The sequence below is a fragment of the Dioscorea cayenensis genome, chromosome 17 (assembly GCF_009730915.1).
Source record: "Dioscorea cayenensis subsp. rotundata cultivar TDr96_F1 chromosome 17, TDr96_F1_v2_PseudoChromosome.rev07_lg8_w22 25.fasta, whole genome shotgun sequence".
NCBI classification, from domain to species: domain Eukaryota; kingdom Viridiplantae; phylum Streptophyta; class Magnoliopsida; order Dioscoreales; family Dioscoreaceae; genus Dioscorea; species Dioscorea cayenensis.
This window is the reverse complement of record NC_052487.1, coordinates 20,492,446-20,518,513: the sequence shown is the minus strand read 5'-3', so window position 1 is coordinate 20,518,513 and position 26,068 is coordinate 20,492,446. Positions and strand designations below refer to the sequence as shown.

Genomic DNA, 26,068 nt, shown 5'->3' with positions numbered 1-26,068 from the left:
AGATTTTAACTTATATTGGACATCAAGTTATTATTAATCACATTATCAAATTTTTAATTGGAAATTTTATAATATTATTATATTATGCCATATGACATGATTGATGTGACATAATTTATGTGATGGGTCCTACAATGCAGTGTTAACCCGAGTGACTCAAATAAATATGAGTCTACAGTTAGAAAATATAAATTGAAATTTTTTATAATTGAGTAACCCATGTACGTACATGTAGGTGAATAGTTGGATAAGTATTTAATTAATTTATATTATATAAAATAATTTATCCACATCTATCACCAAGGACACCAAGGACAAAGATAAACCATTTACCAAGTTTTTAAATTATTATATCAAATAGACATATCTTCATGGAGAAACATTCTCAACCATTTTTTTCAAAAAGAAACATTCTCAACCTATATATATAGTCAACTGTTAAATTTAATTACGAATTATAATTAATTTGATTATTCATGTGAGTATATATGTACTTCATCCCAATAGACTAAGTAGTTGGACTTGGTTTTAAATTATAAAGGCATATTAATTGACTGTAATAATATAATAATGGTTTTAAGCTTTTAATTAATTAACCTTGTTGTTGTCATATATACAGGGCCTGGTTTATGAGGTGTTTACTGTGATACTACATGGTTTATTATGTGGTGCAAAGGTCTCAAAAGCAGGAAGATTTCATAGCAGTCAAAATGGATATGTAGTGCAAGTAACACTAAAAGCAGAAGAAGGCTTGATGTATCCACTTGAGAAGGGTTTTTTCTTTCTAGCCAAACACCCCACTTGACTACTATGAAATCTGCTTTTCTCAAGTGGGCGATGATGATTATATACCACCTAAAACAAGAATGAAAAGACCTCGGATTATGGAAGCAAGTGATCATGAGGAGGTGGCTATATACTTCTCGATCTATACTATATATATATATATATATATATATATATACTTTAATCTTTCATTTAGGGAATCTATTAAACATATCCCATTATTTTATTATTATTATTATTTTAAATATTTGGCAGGATGAGCAGGAGTCTGTGGCTAAGGAGGATAACAGTGAAAGTGGCTAGCTACAAGGTTAATTAGAAGAAGAGATGTAATTTCCTTTCTTTCTGCATGTCTCTGTTTGGATTTTGAATAAAGTGGGGCCAAAGAGAATATATATATATATATATATATATATCAATATAACTAATTAAGCTGAGTTCCTTGGCTGTGTAAATGCATGTGTATTTCTTCTTGTAAACAATATTTGAAAGTGATGAAAAACAAGACATCTTACAAGTATATGTAGCTAGGTAGTAGCAAAGGTGAATGAATGTTGTTTAGTATATAAGCAAGTGAAAAAAAAAAACAGCAAGTTAGAAGTAGATATTTCAAATAAAAAGTGGTGATCACTAAATGGCTCAAATGAAATAAAATAAGAATAGGTGCTCTGGTTATAAAGAATCTCAATGACAAATCCCCTCTTCTTCTTCTCCTCCTCCTCCTCCTCTTCCTCCTCTTCACAAAAGTGATGCAGTGAAAACAAGAAAAAATAATTATTAACTCAGCAGGGCTTGTTAGGCTTGCAGATAAGAGTTCCTGAGTAGCGTGTAAGACGCTTGACAAAGGTTCCTGGCTTCGCCTTGATTATGTCCTTCCTGCTAAAGCTCCTTGTATTTCTTGGCCCTGATTCTACAAAGAATGCTCCATTCATCATCAAATCTCCCTCTGATTTCCACACCCATTGTTTCCACACTTCCGGTGGAAAGTAGTCCCTCTTTGTTATCTGCTCAAAAACCCATCATATATATATATATATATACACACATGTAAGATCTCTCATTTATTAATTAACAAAATACTAATACTGATACTAATACTTATACTAATAATAATATGAACCTCTTTGGCATTAGGGTTGTGTGGGGCAATGAAGCGGTTTCCTTGGCTGATGATGGTTGGGTGCTGGCTCCCTCCAATTGCATACATGAGCCAGTGTGTGTAGTCATTGTTCACAACGTGCACAAAACCCCACCTTACTCTGCATGCAATACAACAATATCACTCTTATATATATATATATATATATGTACGTATAACTATGGTTTTGCATGCATGCATGCATGCATGGATGAAGTTATGTATTAGAGAAACTGAAGACCTTGGCATCCTCTGAACAAGGCCCTTGCCAAAGTGGTTAAAAGCGACAGTGATTTGCATAAGGGAGTCGCCGGAGAAGGAATCACTGGCACCAAACAACAAGCAATCATTGTGACGTGTGAAGTGGCTGTTGGAAATGGTAATAGCAGTGGAACCCATGATAGCATCAATGAGCCCATCCATGCAGTTGTACATCGAAACATGGTCGATCCAAATGTTGGACGCACCGAAGATGGAGATACCATCACCGTCACTACGAGTGCGGAGACCGTAATGACTCAGTGAGTCACGAATAAGGCCACCTTCACCGGTTTTAATGTCGTGAATGTGGACATTGTGGATGATGATGTTCTCAATGAATTGAATGGTGATGCCGGCACCGTGAGCAATGTGGACATTGACACCACGGCCGTCGATTGTCTTGTGACTAGCCATGATAAGTTCTTGAGTGAGACGAATGACCATGTCACGTTCGAAGATGATCCAAAGAGGTTCAGTCTGAATAACACCCCATCGGAGAGTGCCGGGCTTGGGATTGAGAAGATCATCGTCGGAAGAGTCAGTGACGACGTAGATTCTACCACGGAGACCGCCGGTGGTTTTGTGGCCGAAGCCCTTGGCACATTTGGCGAGAATCTTTCTGTGATTGCGCCAGTTGCGGCGGCATCTCCAGCAGCGATCTATCGGATTGGTGGCTCGGCATGGACCACCTTTGCGATGTCCACCTCTCAAGTATCTTCTTGTAGTGTTACCTGAATCACTGCATATGAATTGCATGGATAATAAGAATTATTATTATTATTATTATCATTATCATTATCATCATAAAATTAAGTATTATATGTACTTGAGGACGTCAGTGTTGAAGCTGTTGGTGATGGTTTCAGGGTTAGAGACATAGGCGGCATTGGCTTTAGCTTTGGCGATCTCGGCACGTTTTTGCCAGGTTTCGTCGAAGTCGGCGATGTTGGCTGAGCATAAAGAGGCAGAGGCAAGGAAAAGGAAGAAGAAGTAGGACAGTGGATTGAAACTGTCCATGTCTTCTGCTGATGCTTTGCCTGTCTAACTTTTGGTGATTTTTTTTTAAAAAATTGATTAAATGAGAAATTAAAGAAAGATCTTTGTGACCAAGAAACCCAACCAACTGACCGACCTGAGAAGAGGTAGGTTAGAAGGAAGGGTTCATGGTCGGTTGAGAAGGGAATGAATTGGGCTTTATAGTAAAAGAGAAGAGAAGGAGGAGGGTTATATAAGGAGTTAGTTGGGTGGCTAAATAAGGAAGGGTGAGGTTGGGAAGGGAGAGGAGGACCGTTCCTGTTTCTTAGGACTATTAACCGTTGGTGATACAACCAAACAGGGGTTGTAATGAGAGGGTTTTCAGGGTCCTTGCTTCATGGTTTTTCTTTTAATTTTCCACTAATTTTATCTACCATCCGAAAATGGTTCTGTTCTCTGGACCAGGCAATTAGGTTCTCACTTTGTTTATTTTTATTGATTTTCAATAGAAATGAATAGACTCATGACAACCAGATCACACTATGGCTGATCGAGAGTTAAAAAAAAAAAAGTATCATATCTAAATGAATTTGGGCACAAATGATATATATATATATATAGAGTTATACAAAGTATTATTAATTAGTCCATGTTTGACCATCCTGACCAATACAGATTTGATTGTACTATTTTGTACTGATTACCAACCGATGTAAGTTTGATTATCCTACTTTATACTAATTAATGACAGGTGCAGGTTAAACCGTCCGACCAATGCATGTTTGATCGCCCTATTTCATAATAATTATTGATCGATGCAAATTGAACTAACTTCGTAATAATTTCTAATTGATGTAAATTTGACAATCCTATTTACTAATGTTTTTGGAATTTGTATTTTTTTTAAAATAAAACATAAAGAAAATATAAATGAATTTTTATTTTCTAATATAACTTTTTAAAAAAATTTAAAATTCTTAACGACGGCTTCCTTAAGCTGTGGGAGAACTTTTTTATTTTCTTTTTTTTAAAAAAAAGGTTAAAAATAGGGAATTTTTTTCTATTTTCACCAACTTGTGCATTCAGATAAATAATTCAAAACATGCGTAATTTCATTTTTTTTTTACAATATTAAAAAAAACAACTTTTTTAACCCTTTGATTATATAAAATATCTTTTATAGTATATATAATTAGATATCAAATGCAAAATATAAAAAAGTTATTTTTACAGATAATCTCATTAGTTATTATATATATATATATATGTCACCAAAGTTAAAATATCAAAAATGATTTCGAGTGAGCTAACAAGTAACATTTGAAAAGTAAAAGTAAAGGGTTGGCAAATAATTTTTTTATGTCACACACCTTAACTTTTATTTGAAAAATGTTATTTTTTTTTAACTATCTCAAAAAAAAAAAAATAAATAAATAAATAAAAAAATAAAAAAAATCACTTTTGATCTAGCATAATAACTTTACTACATAAAACTTGTTTGTAAAATTTTCATTATTCAGATTCGAAACGTCTCAAAAAAAATGGCTCCAAAACTCTTTCAATGTGAAAATAAACTTAAAACACAATCTTTGTGTCTAATTAAATAAAAATACACTCATTGTGAAAATAGACTTGCAACCTAATCTTCATACTTAATTAAATAAAAATACGTTTATTATGAAAATAGATTTATAACCCAATCTCTGTCTCAGTTGAATGAGTGTCTGACCATAATATTATTATTATTATTATTATTATTATTTCCGCACATATGCTTTTATTGTATTTGGTAATAAAAAAAAAAATTATGCACAGCATACATGACCCTCACACAAAGATCTCATCATACACTTTGTCAATAAATAAATAAATAAATAAAAATGTTTTCGCACACCTTCACCTGCGACTTTCTGCATCATGGAATAAACCAATATGAAAACATGATCAGTTTTTATAAGGGAATTCTTAATATAATAGCTAAGGAAAAACATTCAGTTCGCCTTTCAACAATTAACCAAATCTTATGTGTACGCTGAGGCACATGAAGGTAGCTAAGGCATAACAGCTTGTTGACTATGCTTAATTTGTCAAAGGCCGACACAATTTAAAACCGGATTTGCAATTAAAAATATTCAGAAGACTGCAATGACAATGTCCAACTTCAACCTTTATTTTTCTGCTTGAATGAAAAATAAATAAGTAAAAAATAAAATATCTCAGGGATCAGTGAACAAACACAATCTTGCATTCAATACTTACCATCATCATCATCATCATCATCATCATCATCATCTCATATGCCATTTTCTTCTTCAATCATGCCAATTAGCTTTCTCTTTCTCTGTATCCTTTGCTGCAAAACAGCACTTGGTGCAGCAGAGATCACCAGCAACACCACTGATCATGAAGCACTGGTTTCCTTCATGTCCATGATATCCAAGGACCCCCTCAGAGTCTTGTCCACCTGGAGAAACCAGAGCCTTCACCATTGCCAATGGACTGGTGTCTCATGCAGCAACAACCATCAACCACAAAGAGTCACTTCATTGATCCTAGACTCTCTTATGCTGGCTGGAACATTGTCTCCTTCCCTTGCTAACCTCACCTTCCTCCAAACCATCATCCTCTCCAACAACTACTTCTCCGGCACCATCCCTCCAGAGCTCGGTCGCTTGCTCAGGCTACAAACTCTTGTTTTGAGTAACAATTCTCTCGACGGAGAAATCCCAACGAATATCACCAGCTGCTTAAGTCTGCAGAACCTCTCATTAGACACAAACATGCTTACTGGTGAGATTCCTGCAGAACTTGGTAAGCTAGTGAATCTTGTCAGGCTGCGGCTGTACACCAACAACCTCACAGGATCCATCCCGGCTTCCGTAGGAAACTTAACTTCACTGGTGTCTCTTGACCTCTCGGAGAACAGTCTTGAAGGTGACATACCTGACACCATTGGCAAGCTTGTAAAGTTGGGTTTTCTTCAGTTGTCCATAAACAGATTGTCAGGTAAGCTCCCATCTTCTCTTTGCAACTTCTCATTTGCGTATTACATAGACGTTGGGTTGAACCAGCTCTATGGAGAGGTCCCATGGAATATGGGATCCAACCTTCCAAGTGTGAGGAGACTATACTTGGACTCCAACCAGTTCCAAGGATCCATACCTGTGTGGCTTTCCAATGCTTCAAGGCTTGAAAGGCTTGGTCTGGAGGAGAATCAATTCAATGGAGTAGTGCCTCCGGAGCTTGGGATGCTTCCAAGTTTATCCTGGCTAGCTCTTGGTAACAATCAACTGGGAGCACAGACAACCAGTGATTGGGAGTTCCTCAATGCTCTGACAAACTGCAGCAATTTGCAAATCCTTGAATTCTCAGATAACTTGTTTAACAGCATGCTGCCCAGTTCCATAGCCAATCTATCCACTCAACTGCAATGGCTGTCGATGGAGAACAACAAAATAACTGGAAGCATACCTGAGGAGATGGGGAGGTATATCAACATGACTGTGCTTTTGATGCATGACAACCTTCTCAGCGGTAGTATCCCAACTAGTATTGGGAGACTCCAAAGTTTGCATAGATTGAGCTTATCAGAAAACAGATTCTCAGGAGAAATTCCATCTTCTCTCGGCAATCTCACACAATTGAATGAGCTCAATCTAGGTGGGAATGGATTTGAAGGAAACATACCTGGGAGTCTTGGTAACCTTCAGAATCTGAATTTCTTGAACCTATCTTGCAACAAACTAAAAGGTTCCATACCCAAGGAAGTTGTTAGCCTTTCCTCATTGTCAAAATTCCTTGACGTATCCTATAATTTCTTAATTGGTCCCTTGCCTCTGGAAGTTGGAAGCTTGAAAAACCTGGTAGGATTCAATCTTTCAGAGAACCAATTATCTGGTGAAATTCCCAGTACCATTGGGCAGTGTTTGCTCTTAGAGTATCTTCTTCTCGAGGGCAACTCATTTGAAGGAACAATTCCTTCATCTTTAAGCAACTTAAAAGGTCTTCAACAGTTGGATCTCTCACACAACAATCTGTCTGGGCAAATCCCTGAATTTTTGGAGAGTTTTCAATTCTTGAATTATCTGAATCTCTCCTTCAATAATTTTGAGGGTGATGTACCCAAAGGAGGAATTTTTAGGAACTTGACAGCAGCTTCACTCATTGGAAACAGCAAGTTGTGCCGCAGTGACCAGTCATGCTCCTTTAAAGCTGCAGAGGGAAGGCATATAACAACCACAGTCATAGTGATCATTGTAGTCATAAGCATTTTCCTTGCTTTGTTCCTACTAAGTCTGTTTGTCTTTAGTTACTACAGGCAAAAGTCAAGGACTTCTTTCATTATGGCTGACATGGACTATCATTCAAATGTTTCGTATGCCGAGTTAGCTAGAGCAACTGATGGATTCTCTACTTCCAACCTGATCGGAGCTGGCAGTTTTGGGACTGTATATAAAGGAATTATGGAGCGTGATGAGAAGATTGTTGCAGTGAAGGTTCTCAATCTACAATCTCAAGGGGCTGAAAAGAGTTTCTTGGCTGAATGTGAAGCTCTGAGAAACATTAGACATCGGAATTTGGTCAAGATCCTGACTACTTGTGCAAGTTTAGATCCCCAAGGAAATGGTTTCAAAGCTCTAGTTTTTGAGTTCATGCCTAATGAGAGCTTAGAGAAATGGTTACATCCACAAACAAGTGATGGCTATAACTTTATGAAATTAAGTTTCATTCAAAGGTTGAACATAGCCATCGATGTGGCTTCTGCCTTAGATTATCTCCATCACCACATCCAGACTCCAATTGTGCATTGTGATGTGAAGCCAAGCAATATACTTCTTGATATTGACATGGTTGCACATGTCACTGACTTTGGATTAGCAAGGTTACTATCTAGAACAGCCTCTGGATCATCGACAATGTCTAGCACTTCAATTGGTTTAAGAGGATCGATTGGATATGTACCTCCCGGTAAGAATTCGTGTTGGTTCTTTCCCCTAAATTACTTCTTTGCCTTACATTGCGTTTCCTGCTCTAAGTTGTCATCCAAATAGTGGTGAATAGGCTGAATAATAATTTACATGGTTTATATGAATGACACAATTGAAATGTCTTTTCTATTGTCTATTAGAGATTAGACTGATAACAAATTCTGAAAAAACTTATTAATTTTGCTTACTAATGCACTTCTATTATATGTGAATGCAGAGTATGGGATGGATGAAAGAGTATCCACAAATGGTGATGTCTATAGTTATGGGATTCTTTTGTTGGAGATGTTCACTGGGAAAAGGCCCACTGATGAAACATTCAATGATGGTCTCAACCTCCACAAGTTTGTAGAATTGGCTTTTCCTGACCGTGTGATGGAGATTATCAGCCAAGACTTGATTGTAGAAGATGCAGATATCAAAGATGGCAAAGATGATAGCACAACGAGCTATGCAAGAACTAGATTGCAGATGTGTTTAATTAAAATTATTTGGATAGCTCTTTCTTGTTCCAGGGAATCACCTAAATATAGAAATAACATGGGGAATGTTGGAAGAGAATTGCTTGAAGCCAGGGACCTTTTTCTTGAAGGAAGTGATTCCACAATGAAAAACCAAACAACAGTCTTGGAAACGGAAACGGCGGCACTCCAAGAAATTCTGGAGTAATAAATTCTAGTGGTTTTGCTCAAAAAGATTTGGTTAACAGAAGCAACAACAGGCAATGTATAGTGGAAGGAGGAAGGGTTATGGAGGTGTATATCCAGAAGAATGTGAAGGTCATGTGAAGGTCATGTGAACAGAGATTGACAAGGGATTATTGTTAAATAATGTAAAAGGACAGATAAATTTGGCGCCATTCATCTAAGAGGACTAGAATTTAGCAATGGCTTCAATCAAATTGAATTTGAGGGACTAAACTAGCCAGGGAAATATGGGGAAATTTTTTTCCAATTAAATATTGTGTTTGTTTACTTGATGATTCAAATAGTGTTGATTTTATGCTGGCATGTTGCTTCTTTAACAATGCTAAAATATTCTAATTTGTGGGCAAATGATGCTTGTCAAGCATGATGTCGGTACTAACAACTATAAATGATGCTATATATTTTTAATCCAACAAACATAGAAAACTAGATGATTTTGAAATCTAGTGCGTTATCAAGAAAAAAAAAATGAATACATGATGGCAATGACTCAAATTTTGGAATTGATTAAATATGTGATGTTCCCGAACCATGCCTTCAAATATATTGTTTTTTCAAAATTTGAAGGCCAGGCACAAGTTTGAAGCTTGAGCTAAAGAAACTGAAGTGAGCTTGTGGCTTGCTTCCAATCAATGATAGCCACTAAATTTACCAATAAAATAAGTGTGAACTCTTAAACAGGTGGGCTGAAAGTTTTCAACGGGAAGAAATATTATATTCACTTTTAAAAAGAAACAAAGAATATTATATCATCTGCTCCAAAATCTTGATATGAATATAGTCCATGAAATTAGCTGTTTTTTATTAAAAGATTGATTACGGAAGATTACTTCCAGGAGGGGGGATTCCGGACTCCTGATATATTTGACTGATACCTTGTCTTATTATTAGCATCTCAAAATCATTTTTGTTTTTAGTGCCTAACACATGATTAATGGATCCCAATAATGAGTTCTATACCTCTTAAAATAAATCATTGACACATGAAAACAAAACAAAACTTAACCAAGATCAAGACAGGAAGAGATATTAAGGAAAGCTCTTAAAGAAGTGCGGTTAAAACACGCGAAATCTTTTTTGATGACATTATCATATGGTTAGTGAATTGTTAGTAAGTAAACCAAAACACCAAAAATTCTATGATACGCTAAAAGTTCACTAATCAATTCCCATGAAAACCTGATATCCAAATGACTATGATGAACAGTGGATTAGAAGAATACACCAACAATTGGATGAGAAACCATGTCACCTACATCAGCATGCCCCAGGAACTATTATTCAAAATGATTTAAAGCAATCAACTTTCTTAAGAATTCTGTTTATTGTTCACATGTATATTTTCAATTTGCCATTTTTCCCAGCAAGTCAGCAACACTATAAAATCCTAAATTTAAGAGTATTGAATGCTATCCTCTCAAGGAACCATGAAAGAAAAGACATACCTGATCTAGACAACATGTGTATGTCATTTGGCCTCATAAATTCACCAATATCCATCTTCTCCAAATTCTTCTAGCAACAAAAATAAACCGAAGAATTACTTAAATTTTCCCACAACAATCATCAGACAACTCTTTAAAACCCATCAAGAGAAATGAACTAGAAAGGAAACAATATATGAAATTATCAAGGAGATTACTTTTCACAGGAATGCATTAAAACTACATTCAGCACATTCATATCAGAGCTTTCTAATAGAAAATCTTAAACATAAACATTAATTCCCTAAAGAAATACTACTCTTGTTTAGTCCCAACTTTCTTGTATGGGTCACAGGAACCAAGATATAAAAATGAATTAAAGCTTAAAAAAAAAAACCTGATCAAGAACATAGAACAAAAGTAAATCCATCTCCGCTGGTGTAGCGTCCTTTTTATCTCTGTTTTCGTTCTGTTTTTCTGACTGTTACTTTGTGTTGTCTGTTTGTTGTTTGGTGCTTTGTTTTTCTAATAAATCAGTGGCTTATCCACTTTATTCAAAAGTAAATCCATCCATAATCATAGAAACAGTGCATCTTGGAAAGAGATAGAGCACCTCAAAGATTTTTCAAACATATTACTCTAAACATCAGTGAAATTCACAAGAACCAAAGTACTGGAGCAAGAATTAATCACTCAGAAAACATCATCAAGAACTCCAACCTCATTATAACATTAAAACAATCCCAAATCGCAACCATTCACTAAGATCAAACATAGAAAAATAAACAAGAAAAACGTATACCTAAAAGTAAATCATCCAAAAATCATAAAACAGTACCTCCATTTAAAGAGATCGGGATTTCAAACGCCTCGAACGATCTGCTGCTCCTTGGATCCATTCCCTGATGATAAACGAGAAGGAGAAGGGAATCAGTTGTTGGCTTTAGCAGCATCCTTGAATCGGGGTTAGGGTTTGAAGGAATGGAAGATGAGATCGGAGAGGGGAGGTGGGAATTTGAAATTTGGAATTTGAAACGGAAAAAAGAGTGGGAGGAGTTGGGCTTGTATTTATATTCCTTAATAAGTTAGGCGGGAAAATCTTTGGCGGGGGTAATTCACTATTAGCTGCATCATTGCTTTGAGATCCGCTCCTAAACCCAATCTCGAGGCATAGGCTAAATGTACATTAAACTATTTTTTTTAATTATTTCTTTTCAATTTTTCATTTTGTCAAACTTCAAACTATTGTCATCCTTGTAAGACTTTGCCCAGTCTAAATAAAAAGAAAAGCAAAAATAAAAATAAATTTTAAAAAAATTATTTGGGTTTTTTTTACAAATAAAATAAGTGTATGATTTAAAAAAATATATATTAAAAAAATAAAATGAACGCAGACTACAAGGGGTATAACAAAAGAGAAGAGAATGAATTGATGATAATTTTTAAATGAACGGACTTGGTAAAGCATCATCGTTATATGTTAAAACATTCATATAGTAAATTTTTATGATGTCATTAAATTATTGTAATTAATGTACCATTATATTTGTATGCTTTTTTGACACTCCGAACAAAGTTTATTATCTTTGTAAATAAAAAAGAAAAAAAAACATAAGGGGAAAAGAAGTTACATGGCTAGCTAGTTGATTTGGGTCAGGGGATGTTGGAGGCAGTAAGGTTGCCTCCTTTTGTGGTGTTGTGTGCTGTTTAATTTGTTTCGGTTCCACTTTTTGTGGTTTTTTATTTGTTTTGTTTTCCCCTTTCCGGTGCGGCGGATGTGATTTGGGGACTATTTGTATTTTTTTAGTTTTTTAATAGAAGTGGTTTATCCATCTTTTCACAAAAAAAAAACCACATGCAAGTATCCAAAAAAAATGGTTGATCATTCCAGACGTGTTGTGTCGGCCTGTTTTTTTTTTTCGTTGTGCTTTTCCTATTTTTTCTTTTTGGATCTGTCCTTGTTGATAGTTTTTTGTGCCACTTCTTGTGGTTTGTAGCGCTGTTATCCAGTGACGATATGTGATACGCTATGGGTAGTTGCTTGTGTGAATATGGTTCATCCACTTAAAAAAAAAAAATATCACAAAGATTGGCCAGACAAGTTCAACGCCACTAGCACAATATTTCCTCATTTGACCTACCTCAGAAAGCTCCACCTGAAGGGTCAGATACCTTAACAACTTGGCTGCAATTTCTTAAATTGAGCTTTGCTTTTGTCTTTTTGAAATAAAAACAGGTTGACATAAACTTTGTCGGCACCCAAAACTATGTTAACCCTGTTCAGATACAAACAAGCATTCTAACTGAACGACTTTTCTTAATCCATGATATGAACTCAAGTGCCAAATTCCATGTTCTCTTGTCTTTCAATAAAAAGTGGACAAACCATAGAAAAAATATATTCAAAACCAAAGTTACGTGGAGTGTTAAGTTTTTTGCTCCTTGTCTTTTAAGCTTGTTATAACAGACTGTTGAGTTGTATTAGCTTTTTGCTCCTTGTGTCATAAAAATAAAGGTACAGCGACTACAAAATATAATAAAAGCACCTTGACTTCTCTTCAATGAAATATTGTACATTTTTGTTTATAAATCCTAACAAGAAGCATAACTTGGTTTGATAACATTAAAAATCAATGGAGATTCAAGGAAACTACCATGCCCCTTTTTACTACTTCTTGTTCTTCATCTTCTTGCAATCCAGTATTTGTTTATCAAACAATGTGAGTGACAATCTTGCTCTGTTATCCTTCAAGTCTCTGATATCTGATTCCCATGGGGAATTAGACTCATGGAACAACACTCTTCATCACTGCAAATGGAGAGGAGTAACATGCAACAATCCAGGAAGAGTCATAGCCTTGGAGTTAGATAATCTCAACCTCACTGGCTCCATATCTCCTCACTTAGCCAACCTCACCTTTCTTACAACACTCAACCTCTCTGCTAATAATTTCAATGGATTCATCCCTCAAGAACTTGGCAGGCTTGCTAAGTTGCAATACTTTACTTTGAGCTACAACTCCCTCAGTGGTGACATCCCTGTGAGTCTTAGCAACTGCTCTAACCTTCTCTCTATCAGTCTAGGCAACAACATGCTCACAGGTGCACTCAAACCAGAGCTTGGAGTTCTCTCAAAACTTCAAGTTCTTAGTCTCAGTGAGAACAATCTCTCTGGTAGCATCCCTTCAGAGTTGGGAAATCTTTCATCTCTCAATGGTTTATATCTTTTCAATGATGGTTTGGAAGGAAGGATTCCTCAAGAGATGGGGAAGCTTACAAACTTGAAGATATTTCAGGTGGGAACCAACAGGCTATCAGGTGAGATTCCTCCCTCTGTTTATAACATATCATCAATCCAGTTCTTCACTGCAGGATATAATCAACTGGTTGGAAGTCTTCCACCAAGCATGTTTCAAACTCTTCCAAATCTCCAAATGCTTCTTCTGGACGATAACAGACTCCATGGCAGGATACCAGCTTCACTTTCCAATGCAACTGAGCTGGTAGAACTTGATCTTAAAAATAATAACTTCTCTAGTATAGTACCATCAGAGTTGGGATTCCTTCAGAACCTGTATTGGATAAATCTTGGACTGAATCAACTTGAAGCTAGTAGTGCAGAAGATTGGAAGTTCTTCACTTCTTTGACAAATTGCAGCCTTTTGAGTACAGTAGGATTGGAAAGCAACAGGTTCAGTGGTGAATTACCTCAATCCATAGCAAACCTGTCTGCAAGACTGGATGGGATTTCAATCGGAAATAATCAGGTATCTGGTAGCATACCTGAAGGAATCGATAAACTTGTCAATCTTACCGTATTTTTAATGCACAATAACAGATTGAGTGGTAGTATTCCATCATCTATCGGGAAGCTTAAGAAGCTGCATGTCTTAAATCTTTCTGGAAATAAGTTTAAAGGTTCAATTCCAGATTCAATTGGCAACCTGACTCAATTGATTATGTTGTATTCAGAAGCAAGTGGTTTAAGTGGAAGTATTCCTGCAAGTATTGGTAACTGTCAAGGCTTGTTGGAATTGGACCTTTCTTACAATGATCTTAGTGGTGAAATTCCTAAAGAGCTACTCAGCATCTCTGCTCTTTCTACATATGTTTATTTATCAAATAACAAGTTGAGTGGTTCCTTGCCTGCAGAAGTGAGCAACTTAAAAAATCTTGGTGTGTTTGATGTGTCAGAGAACAGAATTACAGGCCAGATTCCAAGTGCTATTGGTGATTGTCAGAGCTTGGAACAATTATTTTTGCAAGGAAACTTGTTTCAAGGTGAAATTCCTGAGTCACTTAGCAGATTGCATGGCCTAAAATTATTAGATCTTTCGAAGAACAATCTGTCCGGTCACATTCCAGAGCAGCTAGGAAGTTTGCGTGCATTGCTTTATTTGAATCTGTCATACAACAATCTTGAGGGAGAAGTGCCAACAATTGGAGTCTTTGCCAACACAAGTGCAGTTTCACTGACTGGAAATTACAGACTTTGTGGTGGTGACCCAAAATTGAATTTGACTGCTTGTGATACTCAGTCCAACAGAAAAAAACATTTGTCTCTGACACTGAAGATAATCATCCCTGTAGTCAGTGCAATTGCATGCCTAGCATTACTGATCTTTGTCTTTGTTGCTCTTCATTGGAGGAAGAAGTCTAAGTGGAGGTCTACATCTACTTCAGAATTTGGCATCGAGGATCAGTTCATGAGGGTCTCTTACAGTGAACTATTTGAAGGTACTAATGGCTTTTCGGCATCTAATCTCATTGGAGTGGGTGGATTTGGTTCTGTTTACCAAGGGACAATCAGTTCTGAAGAAAGAATGGTTGCCGTGAAAGTGCTAGACCTTCAAATACAAGGGGCATCAAAGAGTTTCATGGCCGAATGTGAAGCCTTGAGAAACATTCGTCATAGAAATCTTCTCAAGATCATTACTGCATGCTCAAGTGTAGATAATGAAGGGAATGATTTCAAAGCTCTAGTTCTCGAGTTCATGCCGAACGGGAGCCTTGAGAAATGGTTGCATCCTATGCAATTTGACAGAACTCCTTCTAAGACTATGAACCTCATAGAAAGATTGAACATAGCTATTGATGTTGCTTCGGCATTGGATTATCTTCATCACTATGGCCATAAGCCCATCATACATTGTGATTTGAAGCCGAGTAATGTTCTTCTCGACAATGATATGTGTGCTCATGTCGCTGACTTCGGGCTAGCAAAGTTTCTTTCTGAAATGGTGCCTCAATCTTTTGAATGTTCAACTAGCTCTTTTGATATTAAAGGATCCATTGGATACATTGCACCAGGTAAATTAAGCTCTCAAATATTGTTGTTGTTGTTGTTTTCTAACTATAATGTGAAAAACATTGTGCTAACTATCTACTTATAAATGAATTGCAGAGTATGGAAGTGGTGGTCAGGTCTCTACTTTTGGAGATGTTTACAGTTATGGAATCCTTTTGCTAGAGATGTTCACCGGTAAAAGGCCAACTGATGGTAACTTCAAAGAAGGTATAGGACTTCATATGTTTGTCAGCATGGCATTTCCTGATAGATTGCTCGATGTGGTGGACCCTTTTCTCCTATATAAGCGTAGTGATGAAGAAGCTAAAGAGATCAGTGTGGAAGAACAGAATTGTTTGGTTTCAGTATTCAGGGTAGGACTTTCTTGCTCAAAAGAAAGTCCGAAAGAGAGAATGGAGATGGGAGATGTCACTAAGGAGTTGCATGCAATAAAAGATTCGCTTTTGAGATTTGAGACTGATGAGAGATTTGAAGAAAAATAAAGTTTGATTTCTGCAACAGATATGCATCACACATATAGAGAGATTTCTATATCAGCAATGTATTGTTTATATTATTGTGATGTTCTATATAAAAGCAACAAAATTATATAAAAACCACATTCTGTTACAAGTTTATTGAAACAAGTGTTTGATCATTTCGAGTTCAATGACCACATTCCTGATCTCCATCCTTTCATTTGGTAATTCCCTTGAACATGAAACATTAATTTCAGTCAGTGAAGCTGCACATCTAGAAATCATAGTTATGTCTTCATCTTCCTCTCCTGTTAACATTTGAGGATCTATTAACTCCATAACATTTCCAGATAATGCCTTTTCTGCATATTTATGGATGTTCAGCTCTGCTCCAAACATCTCATCTGTGGGCCTTCTTCCAGTGAGCATTTCTAATAGCAATATGCCAAAGCTATAAACATCACCCTGCATAGAAACTTGGCTTCCCATCCCATACTCTGTTCCAAAGAAACATCTAAGACAACATGTTGGTGAGTGTATACATATATATATATATATATATATACAGAATATTATATACCTGGTGGGATGTATCCTATGGATCCTTTCATTCCCATGAAACTACTTGAATCAGTGGATGTCATTGAATTGGACTCCATGCAGATCAACCTTGCGAGGCCAAAATCACTCACATGAGCGATCATATGATCGTCAAGAAGAACATTGCTTGGCTTTAGATCACAGTGTATCACCGGAGACTTGCATTGGTTGTGAAGATAATCCAGTGCTGAAGACACATTGATGACAATGTCCAATCTTTGTATAATGTTCAGTTTGGATATGTGCTGGTGATGTAGCCACTCATCTAGATTTCCATTAGGCATGAACTGATACACCAGAGCTCTGAAATCATTCCCTCTGGAATCAAGACTAGAGCATGAAGTTATAATCTTGACGAGATTCCTATGCCTGATGTTCCTCAAGGCTTCGCATTCAGCCATGAAACTCTTGAGAGCACCCTTCTGGTTGAGGTTGAGCACTTTCACTGCAACTAGATCCTCCTCAACATCCAGTTTGCCTCTGTAAACCGATCCAAAACTCCCGGCGCCAATCAAATTCTCAGAAGAGAAGCCATCAGTTGCCTTTAAGAGCTCCGCATAAGATACTTTTCTGAACTTATCATCTGATGCATTTGTTGTAGATGCAAGTTTCCCCTTTGTCTTTTTCATCATGTAGATTTTGTATGACACAACAACTAGTAAGATCAAAGATAATATGGAGCCAACTGGGATCATTATCATCTTAACATATTGCTTTTTTACTTTGATGGCTGAGCAAGATGGCAGCTGCAGCTTTTCATTGTCACAGCAGAGTTTCGGATTTCCATAGACATAGATTTCACTCGCATTACTTGTTACGATACCTCGAGGAACTTGACCCTCCAGATCATTGAAAGACAAATTGAGATACTTGAGGAAGGGAGACTTCCCCAAAAAATCTGGAATTTCTCCAGAGAAGTTGTTGCTTGAAAGGTCTAGTTTAACTATCCCTCTCAAAGCACTGAAACTTTGAGGAATTTTTCCACTGAAAAAGTTATGTTGCAGGGATAGGTTCTCCAAGACCAGACAATCACCAAGACTGGGAGGAACACTGCCGGATAATTGATTGCTGGAGAGGTCCAACTGGCCAAGGTTTTTTAATCTTCCTGCTTCTGTCGGTATGGATCCAGTGAACAAATTGTGTGATAAATCAAGAAGTTGAGTAAGTGAAGTGAGGCTTACCACTTCCCTGGGGATTTCTCCGCCAAGTTGATTGTATGAAAGATTAAGATACACCAACTGCCCACATCTTCCAAAGCTTGCAGGTACTTCACCGCTGAGTTGACAATCAGAAAGGTCAAGTTCATACAACCGAGTGAGGTTGCCAATGGAGAAAGGGATCATGCCAGAGAACTTATTTTGAATCAAGTGCACAACTTGCAGCTCTTGGAGCTTCCCTATGGTTGCAGGAATGGTACCCGTGAAGAAGTTTTGTCCCATGTCTAGATATGTCAGGCTGGCTAGATTTCCAATCTCGTCAGGAATGGTTCCAGATATTTGGTTTTGAGCTATGATTAGCCATTCAAGCTGACTGGAAAGGTTGCCTATTGACCTTGGTAGTAAACCGTCGAGTTTATTGTCGAATAGATACAATCTTGTCAGAAGGGTGCAGTTGATCAAAGAAGTGAGAAAACTCCAGTCTTGTGAATTATGAAGCTCATTCTGGGCAAGGATTAATTCTTGAAGACTAGGTAAGCAACCAAGATTAGAAGGAACCGGCCCGGAAAATGAGTTTACAGCTAGATCAACCACTTGAAGACCAGAAGCGTTGCACAAGGAGATCGGAACAAACCCCTCCAACCTGTTATTTTGTAAGATGAAATATTGGAGGTTGGGAAGAGTGTGACCCATGTCATGTGGAAGTGACCCAGAGAGCTGATTGTTTGACAGATAAAGGAATGACAAGGATGATATGTTAAACAGAGACAGAGGGATGCTGCCAGACAAGTTATTTCTAGTTAGATCAAGCTCATTTAGGCTATGGAGTTTGCCTAAATCCTCAGGAATGCTCCCTTGCAGCTTGTTCTCCTCAAGAAGGACAACTACCAGTGATGAGAGGTTCCCTAAAGATGCAGGGATGCTTCCCATTAGATTGTTCCCAGAGAAGAGTATCTGACTGAGGTGAGAGTGGTCTCCTTGCATGAATGCAGGGACTCCTCCAGTGAGTGCATTGAAAGATAGATCAAGTATGGTGAGTGATGAACAGTTGTTAAGTGAGAGCGGAATATCTCCGGTGAGGACATTGAAAGAGAGAATAAGGATTTGTAAGGTGGAGCAGTTAGCAGCCAAGGACGGTGGGATGGGACCAGAGAAACTATTGTTCCTGAGATGGACTGTGACAAGAGATGGACTGCTTCCAAGAAGAGGAGGAATCCTGCCGGTGAGCTGGTTGTTGCGGAGAACAAGTGTTTGGAGTTTTAGAAGCGACCCAAACTCACTGGCAAGCTCACCAGTAAGATTGTTACTGCCAAGATCAAGGTCATGGAGGTTGTAGCAGCTGCTGAGATTCTTGGGGATCTCACCTTGGAGCTTGTTTGCACTTAAAATCAAGGTCTCTAGAAGTGAGCAATGAGACAGAGAGGTTGGTATTTGGCCTTCAAGAAAGTTGAAGCTGAGATCGAGGTGGCTAAGGTGATGCAATTGGCCGAGCTCTGGTGGGATATGGCCCAGGAGTAGGTTGTTTGCCAAGTGGAGTCTTTTGAGGAAGGTGAGGTTGGCTATAAATTATATGTGGTCACCCTTTCATTTCATCTATTGTTTCCACACTTAATTTATTTAGGTGTATTTTTTTTTTCTTTAATAGTTTTTTTCTTAAACTTATCATTTTTATTTTTTTATTTTAAATTTTAACCTTTTAATCCATTTATTATTTTTAAATAATTCATGTCAGGTTTATTTTTTTTTAAGACTTAAAACAATTGATATGACTAAATTAAAATAGAAAAAAATTAAAAAATTATAATTTAAAATAGAAAACCTAAAAAGATAAATAAAAAAAAATAAAAAACTGCTCAATAAATTATACTATTTTAATGATAATTTACAATTTATCTATTTATTTCTCTTCAAAGTTTGAAACGAAAGACCATGCATGTCTGTTGATGTAAGTAGAACATTCCCATTTATAGATATTATAAATGAACTACATGACTGATTAATTTTTTTTTTTTTTAAGCAGCAATGATTTACAAATGAAAAATTAGACATTCAATCTGTTCTCCTAATAATTCCAATTTTATATATTATGGGACTAATTTTAGTGTTTTATGTATACTTTGGTCAAATGAAAAGGATAGAGGAAGCAAGCTCTGTAGTTGTTCGCATGTTTTTTTTGCTTTTGTTCCCCAGAGTTTGTGTACCCTGGTCTATTTTCTTTTGCTTTTTCTAGTAGTATTGTATTTAAATAACTGTACTTTTTGGATCTCTGCTCCAACAGCTTTCGCCCAACGTGGGTTGCGCCCACCTCCACCTCCACCTCCACCTCCACGATACCAACGCAAGTTGGGCCCCGCTAACGGGGCACGTCCACGGGATCCATATCCACCACCTCGACGGCCTCAATGATGATGCGCATGCGAATGGTGCAAGTCAGACATTATTTAAAATATCATAATAATTTTAAAAATAATTAAAAGTTGTGTGAGGTAAAAAAATGATGTACACTTAATTACATGTGGTGTACCTTTCGTACTCATTGTTTTTTGCTTTGTTGCTTGTTAATTTTGTTAAAAATAAATTTATCTGTTTTGCAAGAGAAATTTAAAATATAAAAAATTTGTGTTATGTGTTGTACTGTTTTACTTCTACTAGACCCTTTATTTTGTTTTTTTTTTTACAAGAGGAACATATAGTCCAAAAGCACTGCTAAACCGTCAAGGACGTGCACAAGCCTCGGTGGAGCAAGTTGGTGCTGGACCAGCGCATACATGGGCGTTGGGACCACCTGTACACAACCACTACTCACATCTCCTAGAAATATGCCCTCAGCCGAGAATCGAACTCTCACCACTCGGTGAAGAGCTCTATCGGCGATCCGTATACTAATAGGCCATTTGGTCGTTGGCTTACTAGAAGACCCTTTGTTATGGTTTTCTTTCTTATTGTACTTGTGTATTATGCTACATTGCTAATAAAACTATAGTAAAGCCATCTTAAAAAAAAAATGTTCATAGGCTTAATTCAATAATGTTTGGGGAGAAAAGGATGATCACAATCCACAAAATCGGAGTTTTCGGTGGAGTACGTATTGTAGTGTTCGGCAATTGTAACACTCAACACAAACCCTAATCCAAATCAGCATGGCGTCTTTACAACCGTGTCGCTATCCGTGCAACTCTCAGGAATTTCTAGTATTGCAGAATTTGTATTGTAGCAATTATATTTTAGCAATGTTACGATAGCTATAGCACTATAGCGCATGGTGAAAATTCAGCAACTTGTAATTTGCACAATCGTGTAACTGCCTGTGCAAATTCAAAAACCTAAGAGTTGCAATCGTACTGATTTCAATTTCCTTTAGGACCTCTTTTCTTTCACTCTTTGGTGTAGTTTTCTTTCACTCTTTGGTGTAGCATACTCTACGCAAGCGGGTTACATTGACCGTGGCCATCTATGAAGACATTCCGGCATCTATGTTACCAGAAACTCGCCGAAAACCCCAATTATCTTATTGATGAAATGAAATCAAAATTTAATGCCCATTTTAATAAAAATAAGTTTGGATAACCACTCAAAAACTCACCCCATTCTTCTGACCAACCTTGCGATTTGCCCCTGCTAAGGATTCACCACCATTACGTCCACCACCGCGCCCTATGAGCGCCACCTAGTTGCCCCTCATTTGGTTAGGTCTTGTAGGGCTCGAAATTCGCCACCAATGCGTCCTCACTGATGATTTGCTTGCAGACTTCTGCTTGTCTGTTTTGCAAGAGAAATTTAAAACATAAAAATATTAATGCTACCAGACTTTATCCAATAATTATTGTATGAAGTTGTCCTTTATTAACAATTGGATAGCCCAATGGTATGACACCAAAGTATAAGGGGGAGGTCATGGGTTCAAATCTCTCCCTTGAAAGCAGTGTTCACCGTACTGTTCATATACTGTTCACCATGGATTCTTATACTATTCTCATACTGTACATATACTGTACACCCGGGTTTCAGTACTGTTTGGTAATGTTTATATTCATATAAAAAGGGCGCTTGTCGTCTATTATTAAAAAAAAAAGTTGTCCTTTATTATTTTCTATTAGAAGTGATATATATATACACACACACACGGGAAAACTGCTTGTAGATGGATATATATATAATTCTTAATATACTCTTATATAAATTATATTTATGTTTATACTTTTATAAATATTTTTATTTGCTTACATATTTTTTTGTGTTTAGAAATTAATTTAGGGTAAACCACACAAATAGTCACTAAACTATAAGGCTATTCCTGTTTTGGTCACTGAACTTTAAAAAATTCTATTTGGTAGTAAAATTAAATTTAATTTTACTACCAATCAAGTCGCTAGCGAGAACGCCATTAACGGCGTCCTGACGTGGCAAGCCATATCACATATTTTTTTGCCATGTCACTAAAGTTCAATGACTTAAATAGACATTTATTAAAGTTAAGTGATCAAAATAAGAATAACTCTATAGTTTAGTGACTATTTGTGTGGTTTACCCTAATTTTTTTTTTTCAAGTTTTTGTTGTAATTGTAGATGCAATTTTTCTTGTAAAGATATATTTGTAAATGAATGAAACAATATATGCATTCAATAAATCAACTGTTGAATGTTCAAAAATGGCATTCACAAAACACAATCATAGAAAAGATGAAAATTGCTAATCATAGAAGATATGTAAACTACTATTGAATGTCATTTCAATACATGATTAGTAGTTTACATCTTTTCTATAATTGTGTTTTGTGAATGTCATTTTTGAACATTCAACGGTCGATTTATTGAATGTATATATTATACAAATACATCTTTACAAAAAAAAAAAATGCATCTACAATTACAACAAAAACTTGAAAAAAATTAAGGTAAACAATACAAATAGTCATTAAACTTTAGAGTTATTCCTATTTTGATCACTTAATTTTAATAAATTTCTATTTAGATCACTAAACTTTAGTGACATGGCTTGCCACGTCAGGACGCCGTTAACAGCGTTCTCCCTAGTGTCTTGATTGGAAGCAAAATTAAAGTTTAGTGATCCAAATAGAATTTTTTAAAGTTCAGTGACCAAGACAGAAATAATCCTATAGTTTAGTGATTATTTGTGTGATTTACCCATTAATCTATAACCTTTTGGGTTTGTCACTCATTTGTGTTGTACCTTCTACTTTTTAATGAATATAGTTCATCCATGTTTAAAAAAAAACAAAAACAAAAACAAAAACAAAAAATAAAAAAATAACCGTTAATTGCCACAAGCACCCCGGAAATTTGCAATATGCACAAATTGTCCCTCAAATTTGAGTATCCCTAAAAGCCCCTTGCTTTTTTAATACAATGATTTTCAAACCCCCAAGCATGTAATGGTGGTTAACATACTTGGTTTTGAATTTTTTAGACGAAATAGTCCCTTGATTGGGAAGTGGTGACAACTGCGACATGGTGTGAGCCGTGTGACCATAACGCCATTCTTTCGGATATCATTATCGGTGCAATTTTGGGTAATCCCGAGAGAACACCATTATTGGCACCGGTTTTTTTTCTTTGTTCGCCACTTTGTCTTTTCCCTTTTCGCCAAGGTTGTTATTGCTAGACATCTTCAGTAGGACCGGAATTTTGTTCCACCACTCAATTGCAGGAGAACTCCCATCCAACTCTTTGGCAATTTATTAGTTTGCGCTTTAAGGCATTGAGGCAAGGTGGACGCAGTTGAAGAAGGTCTGGAGTTTTGTTTTGTTTTTACATTCTGTGGGTTTTGTGGTCGTTTGATTTGTAAAATAGTTTGTTAGAAAGAGAAATTTTTCGGTTTTATGGTGTGATTATTGGATGATATTGTAGTTTGCAAAGAGATTTTTCGGCTAGGGTTTTGTTTTTCATTTTCCTTTATGTACATGATTGAAAGCGATAATGTTATGCTAAAGGAGATTTTTTTGATTGTTATGCAATCTCACATGTGTGCGTTCTTCATGGTGTTGTCTAATGTGTATAATGTATGTTTTCTCTTTAATTTGATATGGTTGCATTATGTGTGTTTGCTATAGGTGTAGTATTTAATAGTATCAATTTAATAAGTAAGTTTTCCATTTAATAATATAGCTTCTGGTTTAAGATGACTGAGTAATGCTTAATGTATTACTCTTCTCGTAGCCTTGTGCTTATGGCAGTCAACTTTATTAACGGGCAATGCTACTTGACACCAGTAATGGAGACTATAGCTGAATTGAAACCAAACTCAACAACAATGGTAAGTCTCTTCCTTTGCTCTTCTCGTAGGATAGCTTCACTTCCGATAGCTGGTTAAGTCCATTCACAGCTAAGATAGACATCTTTACTCAATTTATTATAGTGGTCACTGCCTAGTTCATCTAGAAGGCAAGGTGTAATATTGTGTTTAGAAATGAGCCTCTTGATTGCTATGTACTTTCTAAAAGAGCCGTTGCTCATGTCAGGTAGTATTTCTCTTCATCCTCTTCTTAGTCTAGCAGGAATCTTTTATTAAATAATTTTACTAATCATGATGGCTGATTTCTTTTCACAGTTGGCCAGTGGAATAGAGATCTTGACAATTCTGGGGCAAGTTTCTATATTATCAATTTTAATTTAAATTTGTCTGATGTAGGCTGCAATAGAATTAAAGCAGAATCTGAAATTGAAACTGAAGCTTTGGCACTCAGGGATGCTCTATTCTACATACAACATGAGAGCGTGCACAACAAGCACATTTTCTTTTCCTATGCTGAGCTCAATTTGGCTTTAAAGAATGGAAATCCAGATCACATTTGGAGATTGAACCCGGTCATTACAAATATCATCAATCTCATCTCAAGTCTTGGCAACCCTCAACTGTATATCATTCCCAGAAGTGGGGCTAAGGTTGCGACAAGTTTAGCCACGCATGGTGCAAGTATGCACGAGTTAACGTTGTTCCAACATGGGAGGGATCTCTCTCGATGGATTATGAAGAACTTCTTGGTGAATGGGATTCATCTGTAATTTGTTTTGTTTTTCCACTTTGTTTAGGTCTGTTATGTTTTTAGATGCTTCTTGTCTTTCCTTGGTTTTGCTTTTTCTTCTTGAATAAAAAGCTCTAGAGCTCCTTTTCATTAAAAAAAAGTTTATAATTAATTTGACCATAACCTTTTAAGGGCTTGTGGTGTATAGATTAATACCTAACAAAGAAATTTTCAAAATGGAGTTTTCAAACACTAATTAGCTAGTATAAATGAGAAAGGAAAACTCATCGGGAGAGGGCTAACATGGCTAGTTTATTGGTGAATATCAAAAGGATAAATGGAAAAGATGAAGATGATAATCTGTAGCTAGTAGTAGCCATGATCTTATGTGTATGAGTAAATGCATTGAACTATGCCACTTATATATATATATATGCATGCATGCATACATATATAGTTGTGTAATGGCACAGAATGACAAGGCATTTGGATGCATGAGTTAGAATTCAATACTGGAATATATAGTTTTTGACATTTGGAGTTAGTGATCACTCATGATCGGAACATGCATTACATCAGCATAAATAAATTTCTTATTGATAGATTCTTAACACTACAATATGTCTGTTGTGGAATTTGAAATATGTAAATTTGTGTGGTTGATATTGACTCTCCAAATCCTTAATTTCCACATAATTTCTTCCATGTTGATATCATATGGAGCTAGCACACCCCAACTTTAACCCTCTTTTTAACTCTTTAGTTTATATAATCGCACATGTTATAAGGTGAGGAGAACAAATGAAGAAAAAAAAAGGTGGAGAGAAAGTCAAAAGGAAAAAGATCCATATACTACTTGTGTCACTTGGTTCCTCTAGACCCTACCGTTTTCTCCTGGATTGGCAAGCCCTGTTTGCCCATAAAGAGAGAATGGATCTCTCATCTCTTGAGATGTTGTTTACTCCAGATGAAATTAAACAAGTAGTGTTTGCTTTGAGTGCGGACAAAGCACATGGACCAGATGGGTTTCTTATTTTCTTCTTCTAGAAACATTGGTTCGTGATCCAAGAAGATCTTGTCAAACTTTGTGTGTATTCTTTTGTGGGTAAAGCCAACCTAGAATGGCTGAACTGGGTTCATATTGCCCTTATTACTAAGAAAAACACACCTAAAGTCATTTCCTATTTCAGACCCATCAGTCTGATTAATTCTTCTTGCAAAATCATTTCCAAATTGCTAGCTAATAGATTGAGCCGAGTCATCAATGTTTTAGTTGACGATTC

The 26,068-nt window shown here is 36.4% G+C and overlaps 4 protein-coding genes and 1 long non-coding RNA gene across 5 annotated transcripts; 2 read left to right on the top strand and 3 right to left on the bottom strand.

Moving 5' to 3' along the window:
* Positions 1–1,565: 1,565 nt before the first annotated feature.
* Positions 1,566–3,202, bottom strand: LOC120281244 (pectate lyase-like). The gene is made up of 4 exons (XM_039288117.1): positions 3,012–3,202; positions 2,166–2,924; positions 1,907–2,045; positions 1,566–1,790 (listed from the first exon to the last, which is right to left on the bottom strand). The coding sequence occupies exons 1-4, from the start codon at positions 3,200–3,202 to the stop codon at positions 1,569–1,571; spliced, it is 1,311 nt and encodes a 436-aa protein (XP_039144051.1). The 3' UTR covers positions 1,566–1,568.
* Positions 3,203–5,275: 2,073 nt separating this feature from the next.
* On the top strand, positions 5,276–9,286 carry LOC120279958 (probable LRR receptor-like serine/threonine-protein kinase At3g47570). Its single transcript, XM_039286647.1, has 2 exons — positions 5,276–8,128; positions 8,366–9,286. Exons 1-2 carry the CDS (start codon positions 5,458–5,460, stop codon positions 8,815–8,817), a joined length of 3,123 nt encoding a protein of 1,040 aa, XP_039142581.1. The 5' UTR covers positions 5,276–5,457; the 3' UTR covers positions 8,818–9,286.
* LOC120279959 lies at positions 7,252–11,291 on the bottom strand. The gene is made up of 3 exons (XR_005542218.1): positions 11,118–11,291; positions 10,301–10,367; positions 7,252–7,372 (listed from the first exon to the last, which is right to left on the bottom strand). It is a non-coding gene; the product is annotated as an uncharacterized LOC120279959 (long non-coding RNA).
* Positions 11,292–12,831: 1,540 nt separating this feature from the next.
* On the top strand, positions 12,832–16,167 carry LOC120280453 (probable LRR receptor-like serine/threonine-protein kinase At3g47570). The gene is made up of 2 exons (XM_039287298.1): positions 12,832–15,589; positions 15,684–16,167. Exons 1-2 carry the CDS (start codon positions 12,913–12,915, stop codon positions 16,067–16,069), a joined length of 3,063 nt encoding a protein of 1,020 aa, XP_039143232.1. The 5' UTR covers positions 12,832–12,912; the 3' UTR covers positions 16,070–16,167.
* LOC120281243 (receptor kinase-like protein Xa21) lies at positions 16,126–20,218 on the bottom strand. The gene is made up of 3 exons (XM_039288116.1): positions 20,161–20,218; positions 16,626–19,361; positions 16,126–16,542 (listed from the first exon to the last, which is right to left on the bottom strand). Exons 1-3 carry the CDS (start codon positions 20,216–20,218, stop codon positions 16,202–16,204), a joined length of 3,135 nt encoding a protein of 1,044 aa, XP_039144050.1. The 3' UTR covers positions 16,126–16,201.
* Positions 20,219–26,068: the final 5,850 nt, after the last annotated feature.

Excerpts from the sequence above, each read along its gene's own strand:
- LOC120281244 (XM_039288117.1), bottom strand. The coding sequence starts at position 3,202 with ATGGACAGTTTCAATCCACTGTCCTACTTCTTCTTCCTTTTCCTTGCC. Across the intron at positions 2,046-2,165 it reads CTTGTTCAGAGGATGCCAAG|AGTAAGGTGGGGTTTTGTGC; the intron begins GTCTTCAGTTTC and ends TATTGCATGCAG. Across the intron at positions 1,791-1,906 it reads ACAACCCTAATGCCAAAGAG|ATAACAAAGAGGGACTACTT; the intron begins GTTCATATTATT and ends GTTTTTGAGCAG.
- LOC120279958 (XM_039286647.1), top strand. The coding sequence starts at position 5,458 with ATGCCATTTTCTTCTTCAATCATGCCAATTAGCTTTCTCTTTCTCTGT. Across the intron at positions 8,129-8,365 it reads GATTGGATATGTACCTCCCG|AGTATGGGATGGATGAAAGA; the intron begins GTAAGAATTCGT and ends ATGTGAATGCAG.
- LOC120280453 (XM_039287298.1), top strand. The coding sequence starts at position 12,913 with ATGGAGATTCAAGGAAACTACCATGCCCCTTTTTACTACTTCTTGTTC. Across the intron at positions 15,590-15,683 it reads CATTGGATACATTGCACCAG|AGTATGGAAGTGGTGGTCAG; the intron begins GTAAATTAAGCT and ends AATGAATTGCAG.
- LOC120281243 (XM_039288116.1), bottom strand. The coding sequence starts at position 20,218 with ATGCGCATCATCATTGAGGCCGTCGAGGTGGTGGATATGGATCCCGTG. Across the intron at positions 19,362-20,160 it reads GGATCCCGTGGACGTGCCCC|CCAACCTCACCTTCCTCAAA; the intron begins GTTAGCGGGGCC and ends TATAATTTATAG. Across the intron at positions 16,543-16,625 it reads CATAGGATACATCCCACCAG|AGTATGGGATGGGAAGCCAA; the intron begins GTATATAATATT and ends TCTTTGGAACAG.